Here is a 15,765-nt window from a genome sequence, read left to right as displayed (position 1 = left end):
ATTTAAACTGATTTAAATATCGGAGGACTTTCGTCAAACTTGAGGACTTTCCCCTGATTTTTAAACATTGATGTTTTGTTTACTCGTTTCAAATATGCACAAGATCCAAAGGAATCCGCTCCCAGGAGTAAATAATGTGCTACCGGTCAACAACCACGCCATCGCCGTCATCAGTACGCCATCTCTTCAATTTCAGCTGGATCAATGAACATTAACGAGCTATGCTTTTTATTTAGTTTATGATCAATTAGAACACGGGAACGCATCGAGGAGAGATTGTTGATTCCACAATGAATCAATTACAGACAATGAAGGATGCTTGAACAACGGTCTGATATCAGTGTCGAGGAGGAAGAAGAAACAATCAAGTACAGCAGAGCAGACGGCGTTCTTGAGCGTGTTACAGTCCGATGAGGTTTCTTGAGGTGGTGACGCCGCCGTCGACGACGAGGTTGTGGCCGCTCACGTACCTGGACTCGTCGCTGGCCAGGTAGAGGATCGCCTCGGCCACGTCCCTGGCCGTCAACGTCACGCCTTTCAGGTTCGCCAGCCCCCTCACCATTTCTTCGGTCTTCTCCACCTCCTCCGCTGTCGGCGGCGCGCCCGCCGGATCGACGTGCTCGTCCTCGACCTCGCGCCAGGCGTTGACCAGCATCCGCGTGGCCACCCCGAAGGGGGAGACGCAGTTGACTCGGATCCCGTGCTTTCCCAGCTCGCAGGCGGCGTTCGTGGTGAGCCCCACGACGGCGTGCTTGGAGGCGGCGTAGGCGTGCGGACCCATGCCGCCCATCACCCCGGCCACGCTCGCCACCGAGATTATGCACCCGGCGCGGCGCGGAACCATGGCGCGCGCCGCGTGCTTCATCCCCAGCGCCGCCCCGCGCACGTTGACGCGCATCACCTCGTCGAACTCCTCCGCATCCAGCGCCGCGATGCTGAGGTCGCTGCGCGGGGCCTGCCGGCCGAGCACGCCGGCGTTGCTGCAGAACACGTCGAGGCGGCCGTGGCGGGCCACAGTGCGGTCCACCAGTCGCTCGATGTCCGCCTCCTCGCGCACGTCGCAGTGGACGAAGCTCACCGAAGGGCCAAGCCGCGCCGCCAGAGACTCCCCGTCGACGTCCTCAACGTCGGCCACCACCACCTTCGCGCCGTGCAGAGCGAAAACCTGCACCGTAGCCTCGCCGATGCCGCGGCCGCCGCCCGTGACGATCGCCACCTTGCCTTCGAGCCTAAAAACAAACAGAGCATAAAAGATTTGCAGATCGTTAAGCAGCAAACGAACAGAAAGATCACCTTTTTGGCAGAGGAGGAGCGGCCGTTTCCCAAACATGAACACGTTTCCCTTCGAGAGATTTCTCCGGCGTCACTTCCGCCGCAGGCATTGCGAGCAATCTCGATCGGGGAAGAAAGTGAAACAGAGAGATGTGTTTTATAGAGAGAATTTGGAAGACAAGAGAATCATAGTCTTGGTCATCTCTCAGTGTGAATGATAGAAGATTGAGCAGTGTTAGATCTGTCGGCTCAATTGAATCATTTAGGCACTAGCTAGTAGCTGCTCCTCCACCCGTCCGACTCGATCGAACCATCGAAGTTAGCAGAGCCCATTTGACTCGTCGGGGCTTATCGAGCTCACTAGTCGGCTTAGCTGTGCCACACCTAATCCACTCAAACCCACTTGGATCAAATGGATCGATAGAAAAAAAAATTGATAAATCAAGTAATATTGAATCTGAGATGATCGATCTAATTTAATGAATATTTTTTTATCGATCGTCAGGGTAAATCAAAAAGTACTCGTGTCAAACAATCAAGAAGTTCAATATTTCGTGATTGCGCGTCTCATTTGGAAGAAAAATCTTTATAAGTATATTATAATTGGAGATTGAACCACAGATATTTGAATGATAATTTTGATGATTTTCTGTTGCACTTTAGCCCCATGAGCATCAAGTAGATCTATAGAAAAAAAGATAAATCCAGTTAATTTGATTAACTAGTTCTAGGGTGACCGACCCGGTTTTACAAAAAAAATTCATTAGCCACTAGGGTAAATCGGGAAGCATTTCCTGCGGACAGTTCAGAAGTCCGTTATCCTTTGGTTGTGTGTCCTATTTGGAGGAAAAATTCTTACAAATATGCTGTTAGGACTATGGTGTAACGACAGAGTATCCAGGTTGTCACCCAAGCATTCGCGATTCGATCCCCAGTTATGACGAATTTATATGAAATTTTCTTCCAAATGAGGCCCACAACCAAAAGATGCTGAGTTTCTTGACCGTCTGCCGCGAGCGTTTTCTAATTTACCTTGATAACCGATAGGAAAGGTCGGACCGATCACTCTAGGGCTAACTAGGTTTATCAAATTTTGTTATCAAATGGATCTATAGAGCTCTTAGGGGTGAGGAAAGTTAATTAAATTAAATAATCAATTGAATTGGGAAATTCAGTTAATTTGAAAATTCATGTGTTTTTTCCCCAAAAATATAGATTTTTTTATTTAATCAATTGGTTTTTGATTTTAAATTTTATAAATTGATTAAATTTATTAATAAATTTTTTTTGATTATGATTGAATTTATTGTTCTTTTTATCAATTTAATTTAATTTTATATCATTTTAATTTATTTTTATAATAACTTTGATTTAATTGATTTGGATGTGCAGTGCAGTGGTTTAATTGGTTTGGACTTGTAGTTCGATTATGAACTGATATTCACCCCTATCATAGGGTGATTGATCTGGCTCAATTGACTTAAACGTCTGAGCCATTTGCATCGACAAGATCTTTATATTTGCTCAATTTAATAAACTCTAATTGTAAGATTGATAATTAAATAATAAATATTTTTTTTTAAAGAATTTATAGAAAAATTTCGGGATTTAATTAGAGTCCATATGATAAGTTTAGGGGATGAATTTATTAGACTTAGAGAAAACATATTTAGAATATCTATTGAAGTTGGGAGTTGATTGAAATAAAAATTTAGGTTGTGATGGCTTAATCCTAGGTTTTAATTTTTTGATTCTTCTCCTCCCGAGCTCGTTGCCCTCTTCTTCTTCCCCCCATCCTGATCGTGATCTGCTTCCCCGTGTCTGATCCTAATTTGTTGCCCCTTCTCGACCGATCGCTGGTCATCTTCCTCCGCATCAGGCCAGGATAACGACTGCATCGACCATGTGAGAGCCATTGATGCTTTGCCCTTCTCGCACAATCCCTTTCTCCTTGAGTCGACGTCGCCTCCTTGTTGAAGGCTAGATCTGTGATGCCACCGATTGAGGGGGAGCTGTCAATCTCCTCCTGTGCCCTAGCTTACATCACCGACGCCATCAATTGCCTGGTGCCGCTGCCGATTGTGTCGGTACCACTTTATCACCGTTGTCTCTTCCCACCGGAGTGTTGTCTCCAATTCCTGGAGCCATGCCCTAGCCTGGATCAGTGCTGCCTTACGCTTTTCCTCTCTATCATCAATCAATCACTAGGTGGTCAGAAGGTTTGGTCATGGAGAGGGGTATGCCGACACTAGATTGAGATAAGGCATGCTACGTATTCGATTAGAGAAGACCAAATTTCCATCCTCTGTATTGAAATGCTAAAATTTAATGTTTAGCTGGTTATTATTTCGACCATCATTCTTGGCATCAATTGCGTCGGTTGTGAAATAATAGGGGAGCTGTTACATGAGAAGATGGAAAATTAGGTAAATTTTCGGTTAAACAAAATTGTTGTTTGATAAAGTAGGAAACTTAATACATGAGTTTTGTTTTGATTGGATTGCAAATGATTATGATGTCTAGTAGATGATACAGTGGATAGTTGATTATAGAAATTGATTGAGTTGTATATGTGGATTGTGGATTGATTAGGGTTGAAGCTGGATTAACTTGAGTTTAGGTGGTGAATTATTTTTATTGATACCTAAACATATATTGGGGGGTTAAGCGATGATCATATTTCGATTGAAGTTACCCTAAATAGGTTTTAAGAATTTGATTTAACTATTTAATTCATATGTAATTAGCTAAATTTGTATATCATGTGAAATGCAGGTCAGTGATTTGCGACGAGTAGCGTGACATGGGAGTTATTTCCAACATGAGTTATATAAAGGCGGGTCCTTTTTTCTTGGCCTCTATAGTTCTTTGAACTTAGTGGATAGATTATTTGATGGATTAGGTTGATTTACCTTGACTTCACTCGTATTTTATCTGTGCTTGATACTTATATGTTTGATCTTTGAGATGATCTCTTTATTATTTATACAGTCTCACTGTTTGATATTTCTACTCTGTAATTTACACACGTGTATGATGTGTACTGTAGGAGTTATCATGCTGATTATGCATATGTTAGTGTGCCCATGTGTATAGGTGTTGTTACTTATTATATATCTTGTTGGTAGTCGTATGTTGGATCTTTCCATGCATACTAGTATATGTGATTGATGGATCATGTTTTCTAGATATTTATATGTTGTATGTACACACGTGCCAGGTGTACACTATTTTAGTATCTTGTCGATTAAACCTGTGTGGTGGTGTATGTACATGTGTCTAGTGTATTATTGTAAGTATCTTGTTAATTATACTTATGTTGTGTGTATACATATGTCAAGTGTGTACTATTGGAGGTATCTTGTCGATTAAACTTATGTGGTGGTGTGTGTACACGTGTCTGGTGTATTATTGGAGGTATTTTGTTGATTATACCTATGTTGTGTGTACACACATGTCAGGTGTGTACTATTGGAGGTATCTTGTTGATTAAACCTGTGTGGTGGTGTGTGTACACGTGTCTGGTGTATTATTAGAGGTATCTTGTTGATTATACCTATATTATGTGTACACACGTGTCAGGTATCTTGTTGATTATACCTATGTTGTGTGTGTTGGTGCAATTGACTCAAATTTGATCAGTACGATTATAGTTTTGATGTGTATATCAAAGAGTTTAAGTTAGTCTTTCATATTATTTTGATATGTGTTTGAGTCATGCAGGACTTGGTGAAACACACATGAGGAGCTTGGTGTGTCTAAGCTTGGGAAGCTCACCCTATGGCTCAGGTCCATGAGATCGGTGAAGGATGGTGCATCCGAGAGATCGTGGATGAGGAGCAACGGAGTGAAGCCAAAGGAAGCAGACTTTAAGGCAACGTGAAAGATGGCACGGAAAGGAGCCGCGGGCTCGGGTGCATCTGAGGGGCGAACGCCGAGGAAGAGGGCTTCAAGGGTGACTCCGAAGAAGGTGAGTGTGAGTGTGTAACCGGGACCAGTCGACTGCTAGAAGTTGCAGTCGACTAGTCCAGTCGACTATGCAGTCGACTGGGAGCGAACAGAAGCATTATGTTCACTCAGCCAGTAATGATAAGTCGATTGGTAGTTTTATCAGTCGACTGGTAAGTGGTCGTTGGCAAACCGTTGGAGCTGCGAAGTAGTCGTTGGCTACCTCTAACGGTAGCACCAGTTGACTGGTGGAACTATCAGTCGACTGGTGCCAAGATGAGTTGATATGTTGATTAACTCTCTCTTCTTATTTAAGGGAAGCTTTGGGGCATGAAGGAGACTACTGATTATTGTTGAATCACTCCTTTGCCATTGTTCAAATCTTCCAAGCCATTTTCTTCCTCCTAATCTAAGCCTTCATCTTGTAAGAGGAAGAGAGATTTGTGAGAGGTTGTACTCCACCGAGAAGGAGTAAGATCTAGCCGGAGATTGCCGGGTATTGATCCACCGAAGGATCAGAGGTTCATCCACCATAAGTACACGCCGTGGAGTAGGAGCAAGCAATCTCTGAATCATGTAAAGGAATCATGTTAGCGTTTGTATTCTTGTTTGCTTTCATTGTTTTAATTTTAGTATTTCCGCTACGCACTAATGTCTTGTAGAGAATCAATTGAAGTGGGGGGGGGGGGGGGGGGACCTAGCTATCCAACCCCCCTTCTAGCCGGCCACCGATCTCCTATAAGTGGTATTAGAGCGAGGACGCCTTTAACGGACTCATCACCGAGAAGAGCACTTCATCAAAATGGTCGGTTCGAGCACACATCCACCCAAATTCGAAGGAGATTTTTCTTGGTGGAAGAGAAGAATGGAGGTATTTTTCGATACCGATTTTGATATAATGCTAATCATGAGAAGTGGTTTTGAAGCACCTAAGGATGAACACAATGAGACAATCAACATAACAAGATGGACCAAGAAGCAAAAGGAAGAGCAGTTAGCAAACTCAAAGGCAATGCATCACCTACTAAATGTTCTTCCCCAACAAGAAGTGACTAGGATTGGAAACTATACAAGCGCCAATGACTTATGGGAGAAACTAGTGGAGCTTCATGAAGGGACTTCGGAAGCAAAATTGGCAAAGAGAGACCTTCTTCGATCTCAACACAACAACATTAAGCTTGAGAAAGGAGAAAAGGTATTAATTTTACATTCTAGAATTAAGGAAATTATTAATGGACTAACGAGTGTAGGTGTGATACTTTCAAACTGAGACATGATGATGAAAGCCCTTAATGCTTTCCCAAGGACCACAACTTGGAGCTCAATTGTAGATCCATTCTACATCTCAAGGGATCTAGAGAAATCCTCTCTAGATAAATTCTTCTCAACAGTGGAGCTTTACGAAACAAGAGTTGAAGAATTAGATGGAGAAGTCCATAGATCAAGAGGAGTAGCCCTTGTGGCAAATAAGAGAAAGGGGAAGAAGAAGAAATCTCCATCTCCACCATCTTCCGATTCCGAAGAGTCAAGTGTCTCAATAGATAGCGATCAAGAGGCATATATGGTAAGGAAGATCAGAAAAGCATTTAAAACTTTTTCTACTAACAAATCTCATGGAAGGAGGAGTTCAAGAGGCAAGAGTAGGACAAGGAGAGTTATTTGCTATAATTGCCAAGGAGAAGAACATATGAGGGATGAATGCCCCCTCTTGAAGAAGAAAGAAGAAAAGAAGAAGGAAGAGAAGAAGAAGTCAAAAGAAAAAGGGAAGAAGGTCAAAAACCTAAAAGCAACATGGGATGATCCATCTTTATCGGAGGAGGAAGAACACCATGTGCCCCATTTTGCTCTAATGGGAATTGATGATGTAGCCTCCACCTCATCCGAACAAGAAAAAGGAAGGAGCTCAAGTGAAGATGAAGAAGGGAGCTCAAGTGAAGGGGGAGGTCAAAGTTCGGATTCGGACTTCTCGGTAAGTGAGGTACATAATCTTCCTCCCCATGTTTTAATTAAAATTATTGCAAGTACAAATGATGATTTGTTTAAGGCAAAAAGAAAGAACAAATCTTTGAAAAATGATATTTGCATGCTTAAGGAAAAATTAGAATTCATGTGTTCTAAGGACAATGATATGCATGCTTCTTCTACAAATTCAAATGATTCATATTTAGTAGAAGAAAATAAGGTTTTAAGGGAAAAGATAGAATACCTTACCAATGCCCTCAGAAAATTTGAAATTGGATCCAAACCTTTAAATATGATCATTGGGAGTCAAAGGGCAAGTTTTAAGAAAAATGGGTTATGATACAATGAACCCAATAATGAAAAGACCTATCATTGTCTACTTGCTAAGGGGCAATAAAAAACTAAGACCATAGATAAAAAAATGGATCCCCAAGAAATATTTGGTTAACCCAATTAGAAAGAATGTCTATTGGGTGCCAAAGTCAATCCTCAAGGGTTAGAGGATTTTGAATTAGTCAACCATTGAAATCATAATTCAAATCTTTGAAAAATGATTGACTTGAGACCTTAAGGGGGAGCACTTAGCCTTGATAGAAATTAATGATAAAAAGGGCTAAGTAGAGATTACCTTTATTTCATCTCACAATAACTTATATTATTTTCTAAACATAGATGTGAGATGATAGAATGATACAAATAATTCACTTATGCTTATGACATTTTGATGAGTTATGAAATATATCAATTTTTAGTGATTATAGGCCAACTATAGGGAAAGCAAATGTTTAATTAATGGATATCTTGCCCATAGATCATAGTTGGATATTTTAAATGTTTTGAAAATAATTCTATGTTTTACTTACTCTGGTATAGTTATTTTGAAACATATGAATTCAAAATAAATTTTCAAATTGATAAAAACTTGAGTGATTTTCAAGGTGTTTGAATTTTTATCAAAACTTCAAAAATATGATGAATTTTTATGGAGACATATTTTTCCTTGTTAAAGAACATTATAAGAAATATGTCTTCAAAATTTCATGATTTTTTGAATTTTTTTATGCATTTCTGAAGTTGACTTTAGAATGTTGAAAATTGGATCGGTTTATGCCAGTCGACTGCAATAGTTAGCAGTCGACTGGTAGCTATTTTCCAACACTGTCAAGAGTTGGTATTGGGTATTTTTAAGTCCACATTGATGCCTTGGTATATGTACTTATTTCGTACAATTTTTTATGGTGTCAAAGGGGGAGAAATGGGAAGGTTTAAGTTATAAACCTAATTGAGTGCAAAACTTGAAAATTAAGGTTGAGAGTATATGTTAAGAGGGAGCTTGCGTATTATGCTTCATGTTTACATATTGCTTAATTTTTGTGTTGTTATTTGTGCCTAACTTAAACATATTGCCACACATCAAAAAGGGAGAGATTGTTAATGCAATCGACCCAAGTTTGATCGGTACGATCATGGTTTTGATGTGTATGTCAAAGAGTTTAAGTTAGTCTTTCATATTGTTTTGATATGTGTTTGAGTTATGCAGGACTTGGTGAAACAGACATGACGAGGTTGGTGCGGCTAAGCTTGGGAAGCTCATCCTATAGCTCGGGGCCATGAGATCGATGAAGGATGGTGCATCCGAGGGACCGTGAATGAGGAGCAACGGAGTGAAGCCAAAGGAAGCGGACTTCAAGGCAACGTGAAAGATGGCACGGAAAGGAGTCGCGGGCTCGGGTGCATCTGAGGGGCGAACGCCGAGGAAGAGGGCTTCAAGGGTGACTCCGAAGAAGGTGAGTGTGTAACTGGGACCAGTCGACTGCTGGAAGTTGCAGTCGACTGGTCCAATTGACTATGCAGTCGACTGGGAGCGAACAGAAGCATTCTGTTCGCTCAGCCAGCAACAATAAGTCGACTGGTAGTTTTATCAGTCGACTGGTAAGTGGTCGTTGACAAACCGTTGGAGCTGCGAAGTAGCCGTTGGCTACCTCCAACGGTAGCACTAGTTGACTGGTGGAACTATCAGTCGACTGGTGCTGAGATGAGTTGATATGTTGATCAACTCTCTCTTCTTATTTAAGGGAAGCTTTGGGGCATGAAGGAGGTTACTGATTATTGTTGAATCACTCCTTTGCCATTGTCCAAAGCTTCCAAGCCATTCTCTTCCTCCTAATCTAAGTCTTCATCTTGTAAGAGAAAGAGAGATTTGTGAGATGTTGTACTCTACCGAGAAGGAGTAAGATCTAGCCGGAGATTGTCGGGGATTGATCCACCGAAGGATCAGGGGTTCGCCCACCTTAAGTACACGCCGTGGAGTAGGAGCAAGCAATCTCTGAACCACGTAAAGGAATCATGTTAGCATTTGTATTCTTGTTTGCTTCCATTATTTTAGTTTTCGTATTTCCGCTACGCACTAACGTCTTGTAGAGAATTGATTGAAGTTGGGGGTGACCTAGCTATCCAACCCCCTTCTAGCCGGCCACCGATCCCCTATAGTGTGTACACACGTGTTAGGTGTGTACTATTGGAGGTATCTTGTCGATTAAACTTGTGTGGTGGTGTGTGTACATGTGTCTGGTATATTATTGGAGGTATTTTGTTGATTATATCTATGTTGTGTGTACACACGTGTCAGGTGTGTACTATTGGAGATATCTTATTGATTAAACCTGTGTGGTGGTGTGTGTACACGTGTCTGATGTATTATTGGAGATATCTTGTTGATTATACCTATATTGTGTGTACACACGTGTCAGGTGTGTACTATTGGAGGTATTTTGTCGATTAAACCTGTGTGGTGGTGTGTGTATACATGTCTGGTGTATTATTAGAGATATCTTGTTGATTATAGTTAGGCTACATGTACACACGTGTCAGGTGTGTACTATTGGAGGTATTTTGTCGATTAAACCTGTGTGATGTGTGCATACATGTCTGGTGTGTACTATTAGAGGATCATGTTGATTATGTTATATTTATGTTGAGGGAGTTGTTGTATTGATGTGGCAAAAGGCGATTCGCTCGCCCCCAGCGCTCCCGCCAACCCGTCTCTAGGTCAACATGGAGGAGGTAAATCACGGGTGACTATTAGCCATTAGTGCAAATGGTCAAGACATGGGGGAGGTTATGCTCGGTCACACCGAGTTTCGACCCCAAGACCTCATGTGGCAACACCCCATGCCTTAACCATCGCACCACCCCGAGGGGACGGGAGTTGTTGCATTGATGATCATTATATCGGTATTATGATTATTTACATTATGTTCATCATTGTACTATATGCATGCTGACGACCATTGCTTCTTTGTGGTATGAGCTAGTTTGACGACCATTGCTCTCTTACGGTATGAGCTAGTTTGACGACCATTGCTCCCATATGGTATGAGATAGTTTGACGATCATTGCTCCCTCGTAGCCAGAGCTAGTTGATAGTGATTGTTATACCCTGGGTTGCCCACGGGTTATCTATGGTAGAGTGTTCTCGCGCAACTCGTAACTAGATAGCTACATCTTGTCTACCCACGAGTTATCTGTGGTAGAGTGTTATCGTGCAGACAGAGATTCTGACATTTCGGACTTCCCACGGGTTATCTGTGGTAGAGTGTTATCGTGCAGACAGAGATTCTGACATTTCGGACTTCCCACGGGTTATTTATGGTAGAGTGTTCTCGCGTAGTCCCTAGTTAGATAGCTAGAAGTCTTAGTCATTTGTATTGCTTGTGGTGGAGCGTTACTCCCGCATAAATTGTATTGCTTGTGGTGGAGCGTTGCTTCCACATATATTATATTATTTGTGGTGGAGCATTGCTCCCACATATTCGGATTACTTGTGGTAGAGCGTTGCTTCCACATATATTGCATTGTTTGTGGTGGAGCGTTGCTCCCACATATTGCGGATTGCTTGTCGTGGAACGTTGCTCCCACATACGACAGATTGCTTGTGGAGAAGCGTTGCTCCCACATATGACGTATTGTTGTGATGTTCTCACATATGATGATCTATTATAGTTTATCATACATGATTATATATATATTGTATTGTTTGTGGTGGAGCGTTGCTCCCACATATTGCGGATTGTTTGTCGTGGAACGTTGCTCCCACATACGACAGATTGCTTGTGGGAAGTGTTGACTTATGGCTTATGATTGTCACTGATGTATAGGATGACATGATCTATTATATATATATATATATATATATATATATATATATATATATATATATATATATATATATATATATATATATATATATATATATATATATATATATATATATATAAGTGTTATGAGCAGGTTTGTTGTTGATCCTTAGTGAGTTACTGATCATTACACTGTTTGTGTTAGACTGGTACGGGTATGTATGTTTATCATATCATATATGATTATACTCTTATTTCCCTATTGAGACTGTATATCTTTGATCGCCTTACACTTTTATCCATGTACTATCATATTCTTATTATTCGCTGAGTGATTTGCACTCACCACCCCTTGTACTGATTTTTCTTTTGCCATGTAACAAGTAGATGTTGGAGGAGTTGCTTGGAGGATCCTGGCTACTAGTCCCACGTCACATCCGAGATCCGTTTTCTGGTTATTTCACACTATGCTATTCTTACTTTATTTTTCGGACTTGGTGTATAGTGATTCGACTTGCTTTTGGATTTTAGCCTTGTGGCCCCATTTATTCATTTTGGATTTGTATTGTGGTGTAAGTCATGCCTACATGCAGTCAGTGTTTTATCTTATGTATTTTGTGTTTGTACCAGCTGTGTATGTTGTTTAGTTTTATTATCTTTCACTGTATTCTCTATTTCTGCCATATGAGTTGCCTATATAACTGTATGGTTATGTTCTTTTTGTTTCAGTTGTGTGAGCTGAGTATATAACTGCGTAGTTGTGTATGTTCTAACTGTATGGGTTGTTGATTATTTCTTTTGTGGCCCTGTGGTCTTGTATTCATGATTCATCTGTCACTACTATAAGGGAGACATTGTCCGATTTTTGTCAGATAATCTTACCCTCAGAGCATGATATTAGTTGTCTAGGTCAACTAGCTTGCATAACTGGTTTAAATTATTGATAGGTATAAACAACTTGTGAAATTTTCATAATTTATTTTTTATTACAAGGTTGTATCTGTAAAAAATATATAATATGCAAAGGAATATAATAGATACATATAATTATTCCTTATAATCCATTAGCATCTAGTTGGCTCTACCTAACTAATGCAAGTAGGCTAAATAATCTATCTAGTCAGTCTTGACCCTTTAGCCCATTTGACTCAATCATACCAATGTGACAAGCTAGACCAACGCGATTGACTCAGTTGACCTTTTTGATTGACCTAAACATATCTTCATTGTATTATTTTGAAGTGCGGACTGAAGAAGGGAAGAAATTTAAAAAATCTTTAGGGAAAGAAAATAGAAAAAGGAAGAAAAGAGGTGGCCATGTAGGGTTGCTGCAGGGCCACATAATGTGGTTGAGTAGGGCTCTGCTAGTATTGTTAGATGGCTCGACTTGTGATAGGTGGGTTCATATGTTAACTGATCCCGCCATGAGTCAATCCGTCTAGATCTACAATCCACACATTTAGGTTCATCTTTAAATAACTTAATAAAATTTTAACTAACTCATTTAAATGGTTGGACAAAGCTGGTAATTCGATAGGTTCCACCTAAATTGATTGATAGCTCTAAGCTCCACAGTCATGACAGTGAGAAAAATGACAAAAATAAAAAATAAAAAACATGTGAGAGAAAATAGAATGGATAAAAAATATTCAAAAAATGATCTGTGTATAATTTGTAAATTCGTTTTTTCATTATTTTATAATAAGAAAATAACGACGATGAAAAATTTCTTTAATTTTTATTTTTATCCTACCCAAATAAACACTTGCGTCTTGGTTTTAATGCTTGTTTTTGGCCCAACTAGATATGACCTTGCTGCTAAAGTTTAGAGGAATGATATGCTACCCATGTCCAACATAAACTGTGCATCTTGTGTTTTCACTTTCTAAATCTTAAATAATACCTTCTAAATCCTAAATACTAAACTTGAAACAATTACTACATATATATTTTTGATATATACATATTTTACCTTGTACAATACCTGAGCACCTAATTTTTTTTTTCCAATTATTATTATTATTATTTTTACTTAATGCTATAACTCAGACCGTACATAAATCCTAAAAGTAAAATTTATTGACATAATCGGGAGTTTAAAAAAATAAATAAAAAAAGAGGAAAACATAGCATTTCGTTGATTGTTTGTCACCCACGGATGTCGTCCAAGATATCTTCTATTTATATATATTGTTACGCTAGGCGTTAGCGTTGGGCGTGCCCAGTGTAACTCAATTTATTTATTATTTTTAAGCTCTCGGTTATGCAAATCAAATTTTAATTTTAAGATTTAAAGGCTGGATTAGAGTATTAAGCATAAAAAAAAAATCTTACGAGGTGTGCGACATAAAATGTATGATATATCAACAAAATATATAAATATATATATATATATATATATATATATGATCCGGAAGTAAGAGCGGGCCCCCCCTGCAAAGTCAACGTCAAGTGGAAGTCACCGGAGCAGCCGCCCATCCGGGGAGAGTGTGGTCCGACCGGATGGACGGCCGTAGACGGCCGGTCCGACCGGACTGTCGGCCGGCCGATGGAATCGAATACCCGGATGGGTCCGGCCGGCTCGTACTTATGGTTGGAAGGCACCCTGTCAAATCGGGGTTCCGACGCTCAGTTGAAAAGGTCATGGACCGAGCTGACCTTTTGACCGACCAAAGTCATAAAGCACCCCTGTTTATTAGTCTCCACAAAGCACAAGTAAACCACTGCGGATGTCCGGCCGGATGTTGAGGGAGCTGTCCGCCCGGACGACAAGTTTGGAGCAAGGGAAAAGGACAGGGGACTTCTTTCTCTGACAACCGGTAGATTTCACGTGTGTGCCATGCTCCAAATCTTGTGATAGGGGATTCTGCTGTCCCATCAAGGGCATGCTTTGACTGTAGCGATATGGGTCAGGTAAGCTTTCTGACAGCCGCGTACCTAGGAAAGGACAGAGGACACGTATGCACCTTGGTACACGTGCCCAAACCCTTCACAGCTCTATATAAAGAGCCTCAGACTTCGCCGGAGAAGGGATTTTCGAGGTATTATGAGATTTTGGGAGCCACCTTGTTCATCGTAATTTACCTGACTTGAGCGTCGGAGGGTCGCCGCCAGGAACCCCCTTCCCGGCCCGACTTCTGTGCAGGTTAGCCGGAGCATCGCGCCACCAGTTGGAGATCTACATCAGCGAGTCGGAGAGCGCCACGTGCCCAGCGTCTGTTGACTTCTGGTTCGGACAGGATCAATTTGGCGCCGTCTGTGGGAATGCACCTGCATCCGAACGGGAACATTGGACGAGGCTGGACGACAACACACGGTGACGCTTTCGACGGAAGAACTCGACGCTCTGGTCGAGATGAGGGCCGCCAAACTTGTGGAGCAAAAACAGAAAGCAGCAGCCGAGCGGCCGGAGCAACAAGCAACATCTGCGTCGGGTGGCCAAGCGGAAGCACCTCAAGCCACCGTCGCATTCCATCGGGCCTTATTTCGCACCCCTAACTCGAAGAGATAGAGGATCTTCTTCGGACGAAATGACGAGATAGCAGGAAAGGGAAAGCTCCCCGAGCGGACTCATCTCCCGAGCGGATCAATCGCCAATTTTCGGAGGCTATTCTACGAGACCCTCTGCCCAAGCACTACGTGCCTCCGACGATCGGCGAGTACAATGGAACAACGGACCCGGATGATCATCTGGGTAAGTTTGATAACACAGCCACGCTCCATCAATACACCGATGGAGTAAAGTGCTGAGTCTTTCTTACCACTCTCTCAGGATCGGCTCAACGGTGGTTTCGGAGGCTGCCGGACGGATCCATCACAAGCTTCAATGACTTCCGAACGGCCTTCCTCCACCACTTCGCCAGCAGTCGGCGTTATCAGAAGACAAGCGTCATCTTGTTCGCCATCAAGCAAGAGCCGAGAGAATCGCTCCGAGCTTACATCCAGCGGTTCAACAAGGTGGCAATGGATATTCCAACGACTACCTCGGAGACGATGATGAATGCCTTCACGCAAGGCCTTGTGGATGGCGATTTTTTCCGATCACTCATTCGGAAACCGCCCCGAGATTATGATCACAAGCTACACCGAGCCAATGAATACATCAACGTGGAAGAAGCGCAAGCGGCTAGGAAAAAAGAAACATCAACCGAACGGGCACCTCCTGCCGAGCGGGAAGCCTCCTCCGCTCATCAACCGCCGAGGGGACCAAGGGCTGAAGCAATCCACTCCCCTCGTGTAAGGTCCCAAGTACAAGAAGTAGCTGCCGCTCGAAGCAAGCCAAAGAAGAAATGAACCCTTATGTTCTGCTCCTTACACCGGACGGATACGCACAACACAAGGGATTGTCGAAGTCTTCCCTTCGTGGCTAATCCCATTCCCAGGAAGGCCGAACGAAGGTCTCCTTCCATCGACAGGAGGCAAAGGACCCATGAAGCCGACCGGACCC

General features: G+C 41.9%; 1 protein-coding gene across 1 annotated transcript; it reads right to left on the bottom strand.

Annotated features, from left to right (window-relative positions):
* Positions 1 to 203: 203 nt before the first annotated feature.
* On the bottom strand, positions 204 to 1,391 carry LOC122032473 (sex determination protein tasselseed-2-like). The gene is made up of 2 exons (XM_042591761.1): positions 1,294 to 1,391; positions 204 to 1,229 (listed from the first exon to the last, which is right to left on the bottom strand). The coding sequence occupies exons 1-2, from the start codon at positions 1,380 to 1,382 to the stop codon at positions 401 to 403; spliced, it is 918 nt and encodes a 305-aa protein (XP_042447695.1). The 5' UTR covers positions 1,383 to 1,391; the 3' UTR covers positions 204 to 400.
* Positions 1,392 to 15,765: the final 14,374 nt, after the last annotated feature.

Source organism: Zingiber officinale, chromosome 11A (genome assembly GCF_018446385.1).
Source record: "Zingiber officinale cultivar Zhangliang chromosome 11A, Zo_v1.1, whole genome shotgun sequence".
In the NCBI taxonomy this organism is placed as follows: Eukaryota; Viridiplantae; Streptophyta; class Magnoliopsida; order Zingiberales; family Zingiberaceae; genus Zingiber; species Zingiber officinale.
This window is presented reverse-complemented; position numbering and strand designations above follow the sequence as displayed.

What these genes read in the sequence shown, in the direction of transcription:
- LOC122032473 (XM_042591761.1), bottom strand. Translation starts at nt 1,382, where the DNA reads ATGCCTGCGGCGGAAGTGACGCCGGAGAAATCTCTCGAAGGGAAACGT. An exon ending in GCTCCTCCTCTGCCAAAAAG is followed by an intron (nt 1,230 to 1,293) that starts GTGATCTTTCTG and finishes GTTTGTTTTTAG; the next exon opens with GCTCGAAGGCAAGGTGGCGA.